Raw genomic sequence first — 21,205 nt, 5'->3', positions numbered from 1 at the left:
AGGGGCCGACAGTGTTCACATCTCTAGGATTCAAACTTTTCATACGCAGCATGCGTTACTTTTTCTTCTGCTTAAAGAAAAGAAAATAACTGCAGCAGCTTTTGGTTTTTAAAGAATAAAGAGAATAATATTTCACCTACTGTCCCACAGCTCTGTACCTGGGTGGTCAGGGCTCAGGTCTTCCACTGCAATCTGAACCACATCCGCCAGGTCGTGTTCCGACATCATCCAGAGCACAGGAGAGTGGCCGGTCAACACGTAAGAGTCCAACTCACAGCAGGGCTGGCTTTTGGTCACCTACCAAACACAAGCAAAGGAGGAGGAGAGGACATTAACCATCGCTACACGTGAAATTAGGAAAACCACGAGCCGTGCATATGTGTGCAAGAGGCAGTGAATGTCTGTGGAGTTTTACATGCAGGGTTCTTCTTGCCTCAAACCACCAAAAGGTTAGTTTCTTTGAAAATTAACAAATAGTTGAAAATGCCACCCGCTGCCTCTTTCCTTAACCACTGGACGAGCCACCCAGGGCCTCTCTGTTTCCACTGCATTCCTCATGCCCTTCCAAAGCCACCCTCTCAACACTGGCTTGGAAACGTCCTCTCCCTCAGCCCCAGTCTCCAGTGGGGCCTGACTGCCTACAGCAAACGCCGTGTCACTTCCAGCTCCCGAGGGGACTCAGCCCTGCTGCACTCACCACACCCCAGAAAGCAGCATCCCTTCCCACCCACACCACTGGTCTCCATGGTGATACGCCATCTCTCCTCCTAAATCTCTCCCAGCTGCATGCTTCCATCTAGACTACAACCCATACTCCGTTTCTGCTACCCCACAGGCCTGGCGGAGTGGCAGCACCTCTGTTCTGCTTTCTTTCTGCTCTCAGGTTCTGTCCTGAACCCGAGCAGCATCCTGCCACCATGACCAAGGAGGAACCATCTGTCCTGTCCACAACTGTGCTGTCCAGGGCGAGGCTGTCCCCGAGCCTCGCACAGTGTCTGAAACACAGTCAGGGGCTTTCCTCCAGCTCCTGTGACACTCTGATTAGGCCTCAAGAGAACTTATTTTCCAAAGTAAAAGTAAAGCTGCATCATTCAAACTATGGTCTATGAACACACAGATCCAAATACAGTACTGCACAATAGGATGTCACAGAAATGAGGAATGAATGTGACCATAATATTTTTTATCAGATTACACTTTATATTTTAATTATTGACACATAAATGGTATAAAGTGAACTGTCTTCCCTGAACCACACTACACACTCCTGAGGGCAGAAACGCTGTGCCCAGCTCTGTACAGCACAGCTCTTCTCATCAGGAAGAGTCCGTTCACTGTGCCTAACCACAACCCCCGTCGCAGAAGGAAAAGTAAGGTTTTCAGGTCACATGGTTTCAACTCTTGAGTCTGTTCACAACTTCTGTTCATGGATAAGTCCCAAAAGGAATGAAATTACATAAGCAGGCCTCACACATGTCCTTAAATCCAATAAATAATGCAGTTCCTCCTCTCCTTTGTCTAGATTTAAATTTTACAGCTTAAATGGCAACAGCTCTAGAATTTTTTTCTTTTTCTTTTTTTTTGAGATGGAGTTTTGCTCTTGTTGCCCAGGCTGGAATGCAATGGCGCAATCTCGGCTTACCTCAACCTCCACCTCCTGAGTTCAAGCGATTTTCCTGCCTCAGCCTCCTGAGTAGCTGGAATTACAGGTATGCGCCACCGCACCCAGCTAATTTTGTATTTTTAGTAAAGACGGGGTTTCTCCATGTTGGTTGGGTTGGTCTTGAACTCCTGACCTCAGGTGATCCACCTGCCTCAGCCTCCCAAGGTGCTGGGATTATAGGCGTGAGCCACCGTGCCTGGCCTCAGCTCTAGAATTTCTTGGGGATAACAATTTGTGGAAGAAGGAGCCAAGTGCTGTCTTAAATCTTCCTTTATAGAATAAAGGCAATATTTTTCATAAATGTGTGATCAAATATACGATCAATAAAATAGCAAAGGTGTTTTTATTCCCACATTATAACTTTACACAAGATTAGATGAACTGAGGAAACATCAATTAACTGTCCTTAACAAAAAAAAAGAGCTGATGACAAATAACTGGAGGGAGAGACACAAAGCCTCAGAGGGACCAACGGTGAACCTCTAAAAAGTCCAGCTGGGAAAGACGGAATGAGACCGATGTTTAATCTCCCTAAATCCTCCCGTGCAGACACACAGAGCTCCAAGGATAGCAAAACCAAAATCCAAGTCAACACCGACAACAGAACGAGGTGACAGGATATTCTTCAAGAACCCCAAACACAAGCAGATGGGGACACTGGAAGCCACAAGGTCAGCATGGCTCACGGACATAGGATGAAGGAAGCAGAGGGAAGCAGGAGCCGGGCTGAGAGCAGCAGCTGCCAGATCCACCAGGAGACCCACACAGGGGCCTGCAGGGCTGACCCAGAGGCCAGAGTGTTCTGGACCCCAAGCCCTCTCAAAACGCATTATCCAAAGCTCCCTTTTAGGCCAAATACATTGAAAAGAAACGGCCTGGAATTGAACACAAAATGTGCAGGGCATGGAAACTAGAGACTAAGGAACATGAAAGCTAATTAAAGGTGGGAGGGGAGAACAGAGCCTAGAGAGCTGAGAAAAGAAGCTGCTGCATTTTTTAAACTCCCTAAAAACAACACAGGAAAGAACCCAAAACACTGAAATTAGAGAAACGATTCTAAACCAAGCCTCCCTTCTGAGCATTCAGAAAAGCAAAAGTCACATAAAAATGAGCAACAGAAAGTACTGAGGCCAAATATCATGCAAAAACAATGTATTTCTTAAAAGAATAAGAAGCAAAATAACACCACTGCAGACAATGAAAACATTCTAGAAACATGTCCCCCAAAAAGATGAAAACTAAAAAGAAAAAAAAACTATATCCTGATAATTCAAAACAAACTGAAATACATTAAACACGTAACATACCATTAACCAGAAACCAGCATTAGAAAAACTCAGAAACAAGGTGCTAGAACTCAGAATATATTAGAAACAAAAGAAAAAATAACTTCAGAAATGAACACTAAACTAGAAGAACCTTAGAACAAATAAACACAATGGTGCCTTAAGAAAAACAAAACGAATAAACACAATGGTGCCTTAAGAAAAACAAAACGACAAAATTTTCAAGAATAAAAAAGAAATGAAAGAGATGAAAAAAGCTCAAGAAAAAGTAGCACATAAGACAGGAAAAGAAGACCCAACATATGTATAATAGGAGATGCTAAAGATGAAAACTGGCCAGGCACGGTGGCTCACGCCTGTAATCCCGATACTTTGGGAGGCTAAGGCAGGCGGATCATTTGAGGTTGGTAGTTCAAGAGCAGCCTGGGCATGTACCGAGACCCTGACTCTATAAAATATTTTTTAAATTAACTGGGTACAGTGGCACGTGCCTGTGGTCCCTGCTACTCAGGAGGCTACGGCGGGAAAATCACTTGAGTCTGGGAGGGCAAGGCTGTGGCGAGCTGTGATCGCACCACTACACTCCACCCTGGACAACAGAACAAGACCCTGTCTCGAAAAAAGGAAAACTAAAGCAATGAAATGGAATACTAAAAACTGTAATTCAAGAAAGCTCTCCAGAAAACAGGAGGGAGGGTGCTTGAAACTACTCATTAAAAGGATACACTACAACCTAGGGGAAAAAAACAAAAACAAAACCACCAACACCAAGACACAACACCAAGACACAACACCCAGATACAGCCCAATAAAAACACTATTTAAAGAAAAATTTTTTAGCCATCCAAGCAAAACACTAGATGACTTATAACGTAAAGAAAATTAGACTATCAAACTCCAACAGAAAAAAAAAAAGGATTAACGTATTTAAGACACACAAGGAAAAAAATGTGAGCCAAGAATTTTATATCCAGACAAAATTACTTTCAAGTATAAAGGCAGCATCCAGTCCTCAGAGAACAGTATTCCCAAAAATCCCCTCCTGAAGGCACTGGCAACAAGCTTCAGAAAACCAAACCACTGGAGAAGCATCAGGAAGAGCGGCTAGCGGAGCACCCTATCTCCACGCAGGACTGAGACAGAGGAGATGAAGGAGCAGCATGCAAGGCTATGTGCTAAACGCAGACACAATGTACTGCTTGAAACTGGGAGGAATTGGGAATACATATAAAAAACAAATGTAACAACTTTCAAAAACAAAAACCACTGTTACAATGTTAACAATGTTCAGTGGCCATAAGGAGTGGTAGAGTTCTTTCTGAGCAATTTTCAAAAACTAACAAAAACAAATGTTACAATGTTCATTCAGTGGCCAGAAGAAATGGTAGAGTTCCAGAAGAAATGGTAGAGTTTTGTTTTGTTTTGTTTTGTTTTGAGATGCAGTCTCACTCTTGCCCAGGCTGGACTGCAATGGCAGGATCTCGGCTCACTGAAACCTCTGCCTCCCGGGTTCAAGCGATTCTCCAGCCTCAGCCTCCCGAGTAGCTGTGATTATAGGTGCCCACCAGCACACCTGGCTACTTTTTGTATTTTAGTAGAGACGGGGTTTCACTCTGTGGCCAGGCTGGTCTCGAACTCCCAACCTCAGGTGATTCATCCACCTCAGCCTCCCAAAGTGCCGGGATGACAGGCATGAGCCACCGTGCCCGGCCGGTAGAGTTCTGTCTGAGAACGCCTTGCCTTGTGTGCAATTCTGCCATCCCTGATGCCCTTGTGAACAAGCAAAAGCAGACTGTCAACAACGGTAACAACTTCACTAGGTTGAAAGGGAAATATTTTTAAATTCATGAGTTCATAATATTATTAAGCCTTTAATTTGTTTAATGGTAATAAAAAGAAAAAAATCAAGAATTTATTCTGCCTTTCTATACAAATCATATCACTGAAAAACCAAATCATAAGCAATAGAATGTTTCTCTGCATAAAAGTATTCTAACAAAAGAACAGTCATCGTTTTGCAATCCCTGATGAATTAAGAATCTAGGTAACAGAGGTGGCTGTTACCATCAGAAAAAGAAAAACATACACTATCTGCCTCATTAATGAAGAATTCAACACCATGTGGGAGGCTCCCCTACCGAACAAACAAAAATGCTGAATCTAATTAAGCTTCCAGAATCCTAACATTTCCTAAGCGACAGGATATACAGAGGTCAGAAGAACATGCTAAACTACACCACAGAAATGCAAATAGGAAAATCAAAATCAAGACTAGGAAACTCGGCCAAGCGTGGTAGCTCACATCTGTCATCCCAGCACTTTGGAAGGCCAAGGCGGGTGGATCACCTGAGGTCAGCCTGGCCAACACAGCGAAACCCCATCTCTACTAAAAATACAAAAATTAGCAGGGTATGGTGGCACATGCCTGTAATCCCAGCTACTAAGGAGGCTGAGAAAGGAGAATCGCTTAAATCCGGGAGGCGGAGGTTGCAGTGAGCTGAGATTGCGCCACTGCACTCCAGCCTGGGCAACAGAGCAAGACTCTGTCAAAAAAAAAAAAGACCAATCAACCTAATCAAAAATGAGCATAAGGAAATGAAAATGAATTCACAGAAAAACAAATTATGTAAAGATAGGCCGGGCGTGGTGGCTCACGCCTGTAATCCAGCACTTTGGGAGGCCAAGGTGGGTGGATCAAGAGGTCAGGAGTTCGAGACCAGCCTAGCCAACATGGTGAAAGCCCATCTCTACTAAAGATACAAAAAATTAGACGGGCATGGCGGCGCGTGCCTGTAATCCCAGCTACTGAGGAGGCTGAGGCAGGACAATCGCTTGAACTGGGGAGGCAGAGGTTGTAGTGAGCTGAGATCACACCATTGCACCCCAGACTGGGTGACAGGGTGAGACTCTGTCTCAAAAAAAAAAAAAAAAAAAGTCAATCTCGATGTGTAATTAAAAAAAAAAAATTTAAACAAGACACCATTTTTCACCAATCAGATTGGCAAAAATCACAAAATATGACACACTTCGCCAGAAGATACCAGAAAACATGGCTGTTGTACTTTTGCTGGGGGGTGTAAATGGGTACAACCTCTTTGAAGGGCAATAACTATCAAAATGCTAAATGGCCACAGCCCTTAACCTGGCCATGCCCCACGCAGCATTCAGCCAGCACAGACATTCACATATGTGTGCAAAGACCTACATACAAAAAGAAAAATACCAACGTAAGGCATTGTTTTTAGCAGCAAAAGAATGGATGTCAGCATTGCATAGCTAAGAATGAATATACCACGCAGCTTCAGGAGTCAACAAGAGCCCCTGAAAAGCGGCTCCCAAGGTGCAGGATCCCGTGAATATCAACGGGGCAGGGCAGTGTGGACAAAGGCAGTGCAGACGACATGCTTTATTTGTAAGAAGTATGTTAGATATGCACAGAATATTTCCGGGTTAAGATATACAAGACCTACAACAGCCTGGGGCATGGGGGAAAAGGAAATTATTTTTCACTTTTCATCCTCTAATAATATTTCCATTTTTATCTTGTGCATTTATCATTTTTTTCAAAAAGAAAAAGTATACTTTTAAAAAATGATCAGACAGGAAAACATGCAGATCTAAGCTGCGGGGGGAGGGTCCATTCCAACTCCACCTACGCACGCTCATGTTCTTCAAACACTGGTGCTAGGATCAACACTGGGACCTTGCCCAGCCTTCAGAGCTGCTCCAGGGAAGCAGAAGCCACATGGCCTGACTGAGGGGCCCTGTCAGGCGCAACTAGCATGAAACTTACATGGTGACGCTAAAACTGCATCCTCTGAAAAGGATCTTCCAGCTCAGAGTCCTGGGTAGTCAGCTTGAAGATCAAAGCTACATGTCATCAATACAGCCTTCTTTTTTCCAGATTAAGAACCAGAAGCAAAGATTATTAAAGGGATAAACTGAACTTTTTTTTTTTTTTTGAGACGGAGTTTCACTCTTGTTGCCCAGGCTGGAGTGCAATGGCACGATCTCAGCTCACCGCAACCTCCGCCTCCTGGGTTCAAGTGATTCTCCTGCCTCAGTCTCCTGAGTAGCTGAGACTACAGGTGCACGCCACCATGCCCGGCTAATTTTGTATTTTTAGTAGAGATGGGGTTTCACTACGTTGGGTCAGGCTGGTCTCGAACTCCGGGCCTCAGGTGATCCACCCACCTCGGCCTCCCAAAGTGCTGGGATTATAGGGGTGAGCCACTGCACCCAGCCAACTAAATTTCCTAATGAAACCAGTAGTTCTCAGTCAAAAGCCACCCAGCCAACCTTGGCATTGGTGCATTTAAAACATTTTGGGGTCACAGATTGCTTTCAGAACCTTTAAAAAAAAAAAAAAAAAAGGCAAAAAAACTGTAGAATCTTTTCTGGCCAGGCATGGTGGCTCACGCCTGTAATCCCAGCACTTTGGGAGGCCAAGGCGGGTGGATCACCTGAGGTCAGGAGTTCGAGACCAGCCTGACCAACATGGTGAACCTGTCTTACTAAAAATACCAAAAAACGGCCAGGCACGGTGCTCACACCTATAATCCCAGCACTTCGGGGGGCCAAGGCGGGCAGATCATGAGGTCAAGAGTTCGAGACCAGCCTAATCAACATGGTGAAACCCCGTCTCTACTAAAAATACAAAAATTAGCAGGGCATGGTGGCGCACGCCTGTATTCCCAGCTACTCGGGAGGCTGAGGCAGGAGAATCACTTGAACCCAGGAGGCAGAGGTTGCAGTGAGCCAAGATTGCGCCACTGCACTCCAGCCTGGGCGACAGAGTGAGACTCCATCTCAAAAAAAAAATTAACTGGGTGTGGTGGGGCATGCCTGTAATCCCAGCTACTCGGGAGGCCAAGGCAGTAGAATCACTTGCACCCAGGAGACAGAGGTTGCAGTGAGCCGAGATAGTGAGCCAAGGTTGCAGATGAGGTTGCAGATAGAGGTTGCAGTGAGCCGAGGCCACTACACTCCAGCCTCAGTGACAGAGCGAGATCCATCTCAAAAAAACAAAACAAAAACCAAAAAACAATAAAATAAAATAAAATGTACAATTAAATTATTATTGCCGGCCGGGTGTGGTGGCTCACATCTGTAATCCCAGCACTTTGGGAGGAGGAGGTGGGTGGATCACCTGAGGTCAGAGTTGGAGAGCAGCCTGGCTAACATGGTGAAACCCCATCTCTACTAAAAATACAAAAAAAAAAAAACAAAAAAAAAAACACCTTTTCCAGGAAAAAGTACAGACAGACAAAACTTTGCAAAGTTTCTGAGGCTCCCCTAATCCCAGAGAGTCCTGGCTGCCTGTGCCAGTACCTGCTCTCCCCAGAGCTCACAGAAGAGCCCATGACATCTAGGGGTGTGGGGCATCAGACACAGACTTCCCTTCCCAGCCTGTCCCACAGCAGCCCCCTGGGAAACCTCCTTCAGGGGCCCTGGCCTCTGGCCTTGTCCCTTCTTCCGTGCTCCTCCTCCCGCTGGTGCCAGGGGCAGAAGGAGGCAGAAGGAGCTGGCGCGGAGGAGCAAAGCCACACCGGCCCAGGCTGCCTGCCTCAGACTTCCTCAAAGCAAAGGAAAATAACCAACCACCTGGTTCAAAACAGGTTCAAAACAGGGTATTCGGGAACCCACCACGTGCAGCCAGACTAAACCCAAGGATATGCCCTGAGGCCCTTCCACAAACGGCCCTGGGTCCAGAGTCCAGGTTAAATTCCTGCCTCTCTTAAGGGGCTAGTGGAAATAGTTTTAAATGCCCAATTCAAGCTTTTTCCTAGTTTCTAAAAGCTCTGCAAGTGGCTTCAGAAAATGCTCTGAACTCACCATAAAATCCTGAATCCTAACCTCTTCCAAAAGAGGACACCACATGTTATTCGAGTTGTTTACTCAAAATGCCTCTGTTGCCAGGATCAAGAGTCATTTGAAATTCTGCTAACAGTAAAGATTTCAATAGAAAAAACTAGGGCAACAAGCCCAAGAAAACTGGAACACAGCAATGCCTGTGGTTGCTATTTTGGCAAATTAAATTTGCCATTTCTCAGAAGTCCTGGGGATAGTCCAGTCTTAATACAATAAAACAGCTGGACTGAGACTAATGCTCAAGCAAGCCTCTTACTGTGACGACTATTCAGAACCCTACCAAGGCCACCAAGAGATGCAGGGCTCAGGGCGCATATGGGAAAGCAGGGCCTACAGCCCGGGGTAACACCCTGAATGTACAGTAGAACAGCAGTGGTGAAGAATCCATGCCCATCCAGACACCACAAAGCCATTCACATGGATGACACTGATTTAATCACATGAACCAAAATGGGAAGATCTCCAGAATAGGATAGCAAAAGGAAGGCATACAAATGGAAAGTTGCACAGTGGTGCAGACGATATGATCCCAATTCTGCTTCCTAAACACGGTGTCCACGTGTGGTCATCTGTCCATGTGTGCCAACACATACAAGACAGTCGGGGATGACAAACAGCAAACCTCAGGCTACCTAGAGTAGGGAAGCTCCAACTGCACGAGCCCCACTCTCCTGTCCACTCCGCCCTCCTTGACTGCTAGCTTTCCATAGGCCTTATTCCATAGGCCTTATTCCATAGGCCTTACTTATTTATTACCTGTGAAACTGTTTCTAAAACCAAGTGATGTGTCTACAGGCAAGGCCAACTACATCAAATCTTGATAAACTTTACAGAACCATCTTTAACCTGGCCTTAAATCCACTTCTCAGCCACCAAGGCATGGGGACCCACACATCCAGGCAGGGATGGGGAGAGAATCCACACCCAATCAACCTCAGGTGCGCCTCATGCCGCGGGCCCCGCCCAGTCCCGCCCAGCCCCGTCCAGCCCTGCGAACTCTCCCCTGCTCCTGGACCCTCTGCGCCTCGGGCTCAGTGGGTGATCCTGCTCTCCTCCCTCTCACTTCCCAAGAATGCCCACTCCTGCCTCCTCGGGCATGTGCCCCACACACAGTCAGCACCCCTCCCTGGTCCCTCAGCATCACCCTCACACACCCTTCCCCCACGGTGCTGCCCTCCCTCCTGCCCCTCCAGCCCCAGCCCCATTTCTCTGTTCCCTTTCAGATAAAATTCCTCAGAAGCCCCGCCTGTACTTGCGGTCTCCATTTTCAGTGCTCACATCCCCTCCAGATCCCACCCGTCGGGCTATCACTCAGTTACTCCCCCAAAACTGCTCCAGCCCAGATGCTGCCCCCACTCTCCCCACCACAGGGCCTGACGGGGCTCATTCTGGCTCCTCCCCACGCCGTCCTCCCTGCCTGGCCCCCACTCCTCTGTCTTTCTGCTGGTCCCACATCCACTTCCTGACTTGAGGATGCACGCCCAGGGCACGGCCCTGGAACCTTTGCTCAGTCAGCACTGACCCGGCGGCTCATCAGTCTGTGGCTTCAGATACATCTCCACGCCGATAGCGCATATCACCCTGCCAGCTCAGACCTCGCACATGAACTCCAGGCCTCACGCCACACCACCTACTAGGCATCTCCCCTAAGGGATCGTCTCAATTCTAACACGTCCAAACTGAGCTCCTGGCACCCACCCCAAACCAACCTGCTTCTCCCACACTTTCCACCTCAATTTAAGGCAACACCTGCTTCCCAGATGCTCAGGCCAAAACCTCAGTCCTCCTGGGTTCTCCTCTCCTTCGCCCTGATCTGGCCTCGTCTTCCTAGCCTGGCACTCCCAACCTGGACCCAGGCCGCCCCTCAGACCTGGCTCACATGCGGCCGTCTCACTGTCACCTGCACCTCTGCTGTGATCACAATAAAGAGCGCTCAAGGCGTCACATAAAAACACGTGCCAGGCTATGCCCCTCATCTGCTCTAAGCCCTCTGAGGGTTTCCCATCTCACGGGCCCTCTGCAGCCCCTCGGGCTCTCCTCCCCGCCACGCTCACTTGGCCCCTGCATTTGGGCCTCCCCGTGCTCCTCAGGGATACACCCAGCTCAGGGTCCTACCACGGAGCTGGCCACCCCTGCACGCTTCCTGGACGCCTCGGCAACAGTGACCTGCACAGCAGCCTTTCCTGCTCTGCTGTCTGACTTACTACCATCTGAAAGGTTTCTCTTGCTTAGTGCCTCCCGCTAGAAGGTGAGCTTCACGATGGCAGGAACTGGCATGGCTATGCTCTCAGCCGGGCACCGGGCCTGGCCCGTACCACACCCAGTGAATACGTCCGTGACGAGTCCAGTGAGAACACACCACTGACGTCATTCCCCAATGCACAATGATGAATGTCAGAAATTCTATTTAAAAACCATGGATTAAGGTTTTCAAAGTGTGTTGTGCCCATGTCCTGATTTCAATAAGGACTGCTATAATTAAGTTGCTAATCTAACTACTCAGTTCATGAATGTGGAATCAGGGTGACTGACACATCTGATGAACAGTGCCCATCCACTGTCAGCAAAGGCTAACGGCAGCTGGTCATCAGGTGAAATGGACAGCTGCAAAGGTATTTAATTTTGCTATTACTATTTCAAAATTATTGGACACCTATAAAACAAAACCACAAAGCCATTAAAAGAGGACTAAAAGGAAACCCACTGTAACTGGGCAGAAAACTTGGCTTTAACAGTCAAAGTTAAAAAACAAACTGCTATAGATTATCAGTATCACATGAAAAACAGCAGCAAGAAAAGTCAAGCCAGGCTTCCTGTGTTCAACACTAGGGCTTCCTTCAACACCAGGGCTTCCTTCAACACCAGGATCTTCTCCGTCGCTACCTAAGCCGCATCACATGCATCATTAGGGGTGTTGCAACGTAACAGGTTTTTTCCCGTCAGTATTTTTAGGGCAGACATTCTTCATAGAGCTGTTTCTTCTATCAACCCTTAAGAAAAGCCCTAAGGCTGCATCTGATTTGGACGCAGTTATTTCCACAGGAAGTGGAACAATATAGCCCAGATGTGTCACCTCCCAGAGCAGGGCTGTGACATGGTGTGAATCACAGCACCTACCCGTGATCAGATCCATGCAGAGCGGCCAGTCTATAAAGATGCATTCCACAGCCATAGATACTCCTTACATGTCTTGAAGGGGCCCACCTCACTTTACAGATGACAAAAATACCCTGAACTGAGTATATTCCCTGCTGTAAAAAGTTAGCACAGGGCCTGGCCTGCACCGCACTCGGGAACTGAGGGTGGGGAATGCCCAGAACAATAAGCTCACAGTGCGTGCGACCAGGGAGAGAAGACGCTTGAGACAGTAAAATGACAAGGAGGGACCACGGCCACCAAGCTCCCAGCCCGTCCCCAGATCGTCCTAGTGCCCTTCTCCTCAGATGGCTTCCGTGTGGAGACTCCCAGGCCACCTGAGTTGGAATGGCAAGTCCAAAGAGCCATAAAAATTAGGACAGGAACTCCCACTTAAAGATGAGACTAAGGGGTACCTGGTAAAAAGCTAAATCTCCAGAAACGAGGAAACTGCCAAGAAATAAATCATATTCCATTTAGTCAAATCCTCTCGGGATGTAAGTCTAGAAACAAAGAAATAATGAGAAAAGCAGGATGAACTGACACGAAGAAGTCAATTTTTATTAAACTGAGACATGTGAAAAAGTCTCAGCTTACTTCTTTTGCCCTAAATCAGTCTGAAGTGGAACGTATAAGAATGAGATGGGAAATAACAGGAAAGAAAACTATAAATAACCGATCAGATGCTAGATAGGCGGGAAATCAGAAAGAAGCAAGAACACTTCTCCCGACAGCTCCCACTTACTCTTGGGGTCATTCAGGCAACACTGCTTTTTCTTTAAGATGGCCCCCCAAATGTGTGCTTGCGGGGGAAAGGGAGGAAAAATTCAAATTTGTAAGTAAGTAGTCAAATTCCAAACCTGAACATATTAGCATGCATAATTTCACCTGAGCATGCATAATTTCTAGGGACACATCTTAAGAAGCGTGTAGGTTCTAAGGCAGTAAGTAGTTCTGACTTTCTGGCCTCAGGGTCCTCTTCACCATCCTAAAGCTGCTGAGGGTCCTGAAGAGCTTGCACTTGTATAGATTATACCTATCAATATTTACCATATTTGAAATTAGAACAAAAAAAGTTTGAATATTTGTTAATTCATGTAAAAATCATACAAATCAACACATTACATATTAATGCTGTCTTACTCCGTTTTCTGTTGCTATAACTGAATATCTGAGACTGGTAATTTGTTACATAAAGGAAAGAAATATGCTTTTTTTTTTTTTTTGAGACCAAGTCTCGCTCTGTAGCCCAGACTGGAGTGCAGTGGCAAGATCTCGGTTCACCGCAACCTCCACCTCCCGGGTTCAAGTGATTCTCCTGCCTCAGCCTCCAGAGTAGCTGGGATTACAAGCACACGCCACTGCACCAGGCTAATTTTTTGTATTTTTAGTAGAGACAGCGTTTCAGCACGTTGGTCAGGCTGGTCTTGAACTCCAGACCTCAGGTAATCCACCCGTCTCATCCTCCCAAAGTGCTGGGGATTACAGGCATGAGCCACTGCGCCCAACCTAAGAAATGTATTTCTTATAGTTCAGGAGGCTGAGAAGTGCAAGGCCCGGGGGCCCCATCTGGGGAGCGCCTTCCTGCTGGTGGGGATATGAGAGACACCCAAACTGGCTTTTATAACAGACCCCCTGTCATGATCACTAACCCACCACAAGGAGAGCCCATTAGTCTATAAATGCACTAAGGCATTCCTGAGGGCTGAGCCCTCGTGATCCAATCACCTCTTAATAGACCCACCTCTTAATACTGTGACACTGGGGATCAACTTTCAACACGAGTTTCAAAGGGGACAAACATTCACAGTATATACAAAACATGTTTTATGAAAAATAACTATAGCTTCCAAAGAACAACAAAACCTTAGTGAGAAGGGGGATAATATTGTTTCACATTTTTACAAGTCTCTAATGCCGGCTTAATTGAAAATAACTAGAGTTTCCTATCTGCTTCCACTCATGGTCTGCTCTGATACGTTGTTTTGGTCCATGCATATGACAAAAACGCAGCCTCGCCAGGCGAAGTAGCTCATGCCTGTAATCCCAGCACTTTGGGAGGCCCGGGGGGGCAGATTCTGTGAGTCCAGGAGTTCAAGACCAACTAGGGCAACATGGCGAAACCCTGTCTCTACAAAAAGTACAAAAAAAAATAAAATAAAATGCAGCCTTACAAAAAGATGCAGTTAGACAAGGGAAAAGTATTTTAACAGCCTCTTCAGATAATTGTGGAGATTCTTCTTTACCACCACACCAAAACGCAACAAGTGTGTTTTATTTTTCCTTAAAGGCTGTTTGCAATATGGAATCTGAACTGTATCCATGAGCTTCTGAACTTTATGGCTTTAAAATCCATTGGCTTGACCTGTACTCTAAATGGATCTTTTAACCAGGCATGATGCTGCATCAATCATCTGGAAAATGTTGGTTCACCAAGTTAGGCAGCTCTTGCAAATGTTGTTCAGTCTATAATATCAAAAGCATACGGTTCATCGGCATTAGCACTGGCATCCTCTTTATTGGGAGCTCTCGGGCTCACGGTGGCAGAGACAAACTTTCCAAAATTCCAACTTCACTTGACAGCTCAAATTTTATCACTGGCAACAAACACTGTTAGTTGACTTCTTTGAGGTGACAGGCTAACTTCATTCATTTAGTAAGAGATGTCAATAATTTGTCAATTATTCTTTTATAGTGTTCCATGAAAAAAACAGCTAGCTCAACTAGCAACTCAAATAATCCCTCAACAATCACCCAACTTCAAAATACAACGAAAGTGCTTTCCGTGGACTTTCCGTTTTATCAGAGCAGAATCACTGATTTTGTGAAACAGCTCATCTGCTGAGTTGGCCGGGGCACACCCAACACTGTGCCGTGAACTGCTGTCACGTGTCTTGTTAGCAACGGGAGAAACTGGGTACCAGGCACAAGGGCACTCCCTATGCTATCTCTGCCACATATGTATACATCTCAAACTGTTCCAAAATAAAAGGTTTGCAAATAAGTATGTCTTTAGGATAAAAATAACAAAACCCTGCCAGTACACGATGTGCCCCACCTGCTACCACCAAATCCTTGCCTGCCAAACTCTTTCAGCATGTTCCAAACCCTCACCCAAGCCCATCCTCAAGTGTGGCTCTTCCCAAGAGCTGCTAAATCCCAAGCAAGCCATCTAGGTCCAGATCCACCATCAGACTGAAATTTATCTCCCAGGTGTCAGACAAGAGCCCCACAAGCAAGCTCCAGACTGCACGGGCACCCGCACTCGGCCAGTGTTTCGCATCTCCTCTCCCTGGGGCCATCCTCACAGTCCGCGGGGCCTCTGCTCTGCTCCAGAAGCCCCCAGAAGGTGGGCAGGGGGTTCAGCTGGTGAGCATGAGGGCCAGCCCCCAGTGAAGGTGCCCCTGGGGACCGTCTCCCACGGCGGGGGTAGTGGGTGCTGGGGACACTTGTCACCCCCCGGTCTCCGTCTCCTGCCTTGACCTCTCACCGGCACTTTCTTCAGTCCAGGGTTTCAACCCCGTCTAGGCCACGGTCACTCGGATCAGCCATCCCAGCACTTCCACAGCTGAACCCTCCTCACTTCCTGTTATCCTTCTCCCCAAGAATACCACCAGGAGTCCCAGCCACCTCCCTGCGGCCCCGCCCTCATCGCCCCGCTCTCTCCCTTCCGCATCCCGAGGCTCCTCCCTCTCTGACTCCTCCTCGGCCCACCCCCTCACCAGGGACCTGGGCTCTCACCGAGTACCCTGGCACCCATCTCTCTGAAGGGTGGCATCGCCCCTCTGCCACACACACTCCGATCTGGCCGTCTCCTTGTCCCCCAGTGCTCCATGCGTCCCTCCCAAAACCACACGGGCTGCAGCAGGAAGACCATGGCCGCCAAGCCCTTCTGTGGCTGGGGCCAGCACTGTTCCTCCAGGGGGCCTCCTCCCCGGAGAGCCTGCTAGTACCAAGCCTGGTCAGCCGCCTCCCTTGCAAGCAGCCTCACACCTCAGCTCCTCTGTGCAGGGCCCAGGCCTCTCCCCGTCCAGCCACTGCCTCTCTACACAACCTCGTCTTATTCCTTCCCAGGGCAAACACACTGTAGGTCGGGGGTGGCACGTGAGGGCCCACAACCCAGCCCAGCTCTCCACCTGCTTCTATGCAGCCTGTGAGCCACGAATGGGTTTTACATTTTAAAACAAAAAAATAACAAAAGAACAATATTTCATGAAGAGAAAATTACATAAAACTCAAATGTCAGTGTCCACAAACAAGGTGCCTGCTTCTCAGCACAACAGCAGAGTCGAGTGGCTTCACAGTGGCACGACACATCCCACACCCCACACAGCCAGAAACACTTACACTCTGACCCCACACAGAAAAGCGTGCCATCCCGTCCTGGGCCTTTGGGATCCATCAGTGAACTCCACAAAGATCTCCAGCCTCATGGGCATGCATGCTGTCACCACCCAGTCCCCAGTGTACGTGCGAACATCATGCTGACGTTGCTCTCCTCACTCCCAAGGCGCCGCCACAAGGTTCTCCCTCCCCCATGAGAATTCTGTCTGCAAAGGATGGATCCCGAAGCCTCCACACATTCTGGGCCTTCCCCTCTGCAAACCCTGCTGGGCTGTGAGTTTGTGCCGCTGAGCTCACTGGTGGGTTTTCTACTGCGAGGTTATTAGTCTGATCTACATAGAGATTAAAATCAACTTGGATGAGAGGCCACATGTTCAACTACAGCCACCCCTAAGCAAGTGGCTTAAGGGGAGTAGTTTTTGTTTGTTTTTTCTTGAGACAGGGTCTCACTCTGCTGCCCAGGCTGGAGTGCAGTGGCACAACCATGGCTCACTGCAGCCCTGCAGCCTCCAATTCCCGGGCTCAAGTGATCCTCCAGCTTGCGCCTCCCAAAGCACTGGGAGCTTTGGGCCACCATGCCTGGCCCAGTGAATGGTCTTTTAAAAAATACTTTATACACTACATACAGTTACCCAAATTCAGTCAAATGCTGTGCGTAACCATCCGCTAGTAGACACACATCACAGAAGAGTGGTTTTCACGCTCTCGACTGGGGCCTACAATAAGAAGTTCATACACTCATCACTGGAAGTTTCCTGAGTCAATACCTACCCCTTAGCCACTCCGAGTTACGCTCCTTTTATCCAAGGCATGCTCCATTTTATCCAGTATTCTTAATGCTGGCCATGGCTCACTCAATTGCTTTGGGTTCAGACCCAAAGTTTGAAAAAGAATGCACTCAAAATAAGACCAATGTCAGTTTAGGGACTCAGAGTTCAAGAATATGAGGGAACGTGGCACAAATGACCAAGGACCACCACCTAACATGACCTACACCACAAAGAGGAGAACCAGAAATTATAAGACAACAGGCAAATTATTGCAAACTGTGTTTGCCCACTGACAGCCACAACAACTGTTGGCTGGGAAACAGGGCACCCAGCCTTCTAAAAACACATAGGGTGTGAACTTTTTGAATCTCAGGGAAAGCATTTCGGCATAAAACGCAGGCTGGCGGTGGCAGCACTCTGCTCAGGGACCCACCCCCAGCTCCCACCGACACAAGAGCTGAGCTCACATGAGGATACGTGGCGGCAGGGGTTGTCCGCATCCTGGCCACCACCGCCCACGGAGCTTGCAGCGTGCCATGATGACAGCAGGGACCGTGGCCCAATTCCCCCCGCGTCATCTGGTGAAAGGCAAAGGCGTTCTGCCATATTTACGGGAAGCGCATTCACACTGGCAAGGAAATGCCAAGCGCGCACCAAGTTCTCCCTCCTGGCTCCATCCAAACACGTTTCTACTTTCAGAAAGATTAAGCTTTGCTTCCAGATACTTGATAACTTTTCATCTCGAGGAAAAAGGAAAACCACTACAGGCCACAACGGCCTTCTCTCAGACACAGAAGGTAACTGGTTATCAGTAAAGGGTTTGTCAGTGCAGGCCCTGCGGCAGGCCTCCGTGGGCTTGGCTCAAAACCACCCCAGGTCTCCTGACAGGACTCCACATCAGCCCACCCGGTCCACACAGGATCTGGTCTCAACCACGACAGAATGTGGACACAGACGAGCAGAGGGGAGGTGACTGCGGGCAATAACCACCCCGGCTCCATCCTGCCCAGCCTTCCTCAGGTGTTTCACTGCAGCCTCCTCTCAGCCTTTCACCTCCTCGGCTGCCTCTGCTCCACGTGTCCTTCCACAGCTCCCACGCTGTAAGCTGGCAACCTGTGGGTTCTGACTGGAGCACCGCGCCATCCTCCACCACCACTGACCCCTTCCCCAGAGAGACACCTCCCATGGGAACAGCGAGTCCTGGAGTCTGCTCCACCATGGACACTGACGATCCAAAATGTTTAATCAAATTGGATGGTTCTTGACGAAGTGTAGATGCGAAAGATGCAGAGTGGTTCTTTCACAACAGGAATCAAGTTCATGTGACTTCACAGTATCTCGGCACACCATCTGCTGGCAGCTTAGGAGTTAACACTTCCCGCACATTTTAACCAAAGACACTCACAAGCTCCTGCCACAGAGGCCCCGGGTGCTCCTCTCTCTGAGACTTACGGCACCCCAGAGAGAGGGCTTCTGGACGGCACTTCATCCTCTGCATGGGGGTCAGGATGGAGGGTGGGGGAGAGTGTTTCTCTACTCCCTGAGGATGAAGACATCCTCTCTTCCAAAGGGACGGGCAGAGTGGAGTCTTGTACAACAGACAAAGGGGAGTCCCAGGCGAGCCCACCGGGATGTGCAGACGCAGAAACCTGAGCTTGCCTACGATTACAACCAAAGCAGGCTGGGCGTGCCTATGATTACAACCAAAGCAGGCTGAGCTTGCCTACGATTACAACCAAAGCAGGCGGCTCTGCAGGCTGGGAAGGCTGCGTACCAATCGCTGGCCCCATTCTTCTCCTGCAGGGACTGAAGGGCCCCAGGTGCAGCTGAGAACGAAATAAGTGTAGATTTTTCAGAGCAAATTGCAACAGTGTGATTCCACCCAATACTGTTTTCAACTTCCTGAAACTCCTCCCCACGGCCCCCAAAGTTCCTGATGGTTCAGAGCACTTCTGCTGACCACGTCAAATGATGTCATGCTTTCACCACCATCATCCGTGTGAAGAGAAAATACAGATGTTTATCTACCGCAGGCACAGGGAGGGCTTTCTAAAGCTTTCATCTCAGACACTCTCATTGAGACACTCAAATTGACTTTCCCCAAGAAGTCTTTCCTTCAAAATGAGGAAATGTTTAGTTTCTCTAGATTGCAGTGGCTAAACTGGTGCTGTGAGTTACACGGTAATTTTCAAGTCAGCCTTGCGACGCCATGTCATGTCAATCACTTAATCGTAGAACTGGAGATTTTGGGATTTGTACAGTATCATTGCAGGCAACGAGGAACCCAAAGGCTAACAAACCTGACAGGGGAGCTGCAAGACCACTGAGGCCCACCACCCAGCACCTGTGCCTAGAGCCCCCAACCCCCTACTCCCTCACCTCCCTCAAGGTTGTGGGAAGCCCTTCCGTGTGGACCAGGGTGCATACATCACCTGGCCACCTGCCTGCAGGAAATTCTGAGCCTCCCTGTCTTTCAAGACCTGGACACTTTTCAGAGGCACTGGTCAGGACTGTGGTGAGCATCCCTCAGTTTGGGTGTAGCATTTTCTCATGATGAGACTGCATTTCTGGCAACACTGCCAGAGAAGTGATGTGTCTCACTGGGTCCTTGGTGTCAACATCTTATGACTGATGGTGTTACCCTGATCACTTGCTTCACACAGTATCTGCTGGGTTTTTCCACCGAGAAGCTACAATTTTATTTTTCCCTTTGTGACGTGTATCTTGGGGGAGATACTTTGTGACTATGTAAATATCACAGACAGAAGGACATTAAGGAGACATGGCAGCCACACACACCAGTGTGGGGTCCTGGAGGGGATCCCGAAACAGCAAGAGGACACTGGTGCAAAACTGAAGTTCGAATAAGGTCTGTCATTTAAGCAATAATGCTGTGAACTTTCTGGCGTTTATATGGATGCCTGGTTACATAAGACATCAACATTAGGGGAAGCAGATGAAGACAACAGGGAAGCTCGGTGAAGTATTTTTTGCATCTTTTCTGTAAAGTCAAAAACTACCTGAAAATTAAAAGCTGACCAAGCTGCAGTCTGATTCTGCATGAGAACCTGGGTGGGGCCTGAAAGTGTGTGTTTCTCACCAATACCCAAGTGATGCTGATGGACACTGCCAGTCCCTGGACGCTCTGCTAGCAAGGCTCTGGCAGACAGAGCCCACCGCACTACGCACAACTTCCCAGTGACAGTCAGCTACCATGCAGCAAGATCATGCTCCCAGTACGCTCACCACTGCTTCACTACAGGCCCTCCTGGACCCCAGCAGGGCAGACGGCCCGCTTGGCACACTGACCCAGCGAGGAGCCAAAGTCAGGGTCTTTGCTACCACACAGGTCTGCCAAGCGTTGCCCAGGTACGCTGGCAGCCCTCCAAGGCCACAGGGCCAGAGCCACCAGCCCACACTGCAATTCAGAGGCAGCTGTGGAACGGTGGCTTGGCACCTCATCCCACTGACTGTGGGCAATTACCAACGCCACAAGGAAGCAGGAAGGTGGAGTGAATAGAACAGGCTTGCAAATTCCTGCTCAAGGGGAGTGACTGGCCACACGGGTGACCTCCTCTCACCCCATTAACATCATCTTTAATAGAGTGTTATAAACCCACAAGAAAGAACACACTCCTGACAGATGCAGAGGACCTGATCAGGGCAGAGGGAAAGCACCGGGGGCACAGACGTGGGGCTCCAAGCCTCGCAGAGCCCTGAGGGCAGGCCACACCCACACCTGCCAAGTCAGTCCCACAGAGGAGAGCTAACTGCCCCACGGCCAGCAAAGGGGACTTCCTAAAGAAGTGGAACAGCCCAGAGAAAATATCTGCAAGTTGGTGCTCCAGGTCCCACGGTGACAGGCTCCCAATCACCCGAGGGGAAACTGGACTCTTTCAAAAGCACCCCACAGACCCGGGGCTCTCCACAAGCTTCCTCCTGCCTCAGACAACAGTAGATATCAGTATTTGAGGAGGACTTGCCATACAGAGGAAGAAGCCAACACTTTTTTTTAAGTGACATTAGTGGAAACAAGAAATCAGAACAAAGGAGAACTGGAAAGAATCCTTATTAGTTTCCTTAGAGTCATGGAGATGAGGCATTTGTAAAACAATAAGCTACTATGAAAAAGAAAC

At 48.3% G+C, this 21,205-nt stretch overlaps 1 protein-coding gene across 25 annotated transcripts in view; it reads right to left on the bottom strand.

Moving 5' to 3' along the window:
- The window catches only part of BANP (BTG3 associated nuclear protein), a 124,077-nt gene that overhangs the window by 99,756 nt on the left and 3,116 nt on the right, over nucleotides 1-21,205 (bottom strand). For 9 of the 25 annotated variants that reach the window (XM_054453307.2, XM_063654186.1, XM_054453315.2 and 6 more), the window contains exon 2: nucleotides 159-297. In XM_054453307.2, the coding sequence (XP_054309282.1) occupies nucleotides 159-228 (70 nt within the window). In that variant the 5' untranslated portion in view covers nucleotides 229-297. Of the gene's footprint in view, nucleotides 1-136; nucleotides 298-8,784; nucleotides 8,804-11,024; nucleotides 11,081-18,059; nucleotides 18,625-21,205 lie in introns of those variants that run through there. The other 16 variants (XM_063654173.1, XM_063654177.1, XM_063654174.1 and 13 more) reach the window with 6 other exon arrangements.

Source organism: Pongo pygmaeus, chromosome 18 (genome assembly GCF_028885625.2).
Source record: "Pongo pygmaeus isolate AG05252 chromosome 18, NHGRI_mPonPyg2-v2.0_pri, whole genome shotgun sequence".
NCBI lineage: Eukaryota > Metazoa > Chordata > Mammalia > Primates > Hominidae > Pongo > Pongo pygmaeus.
The sequence above is the reverse complement of the archived record's forward strand: the minus strand, read 5'-3'. Positions and strand labels throughout refer to the sequence as shown.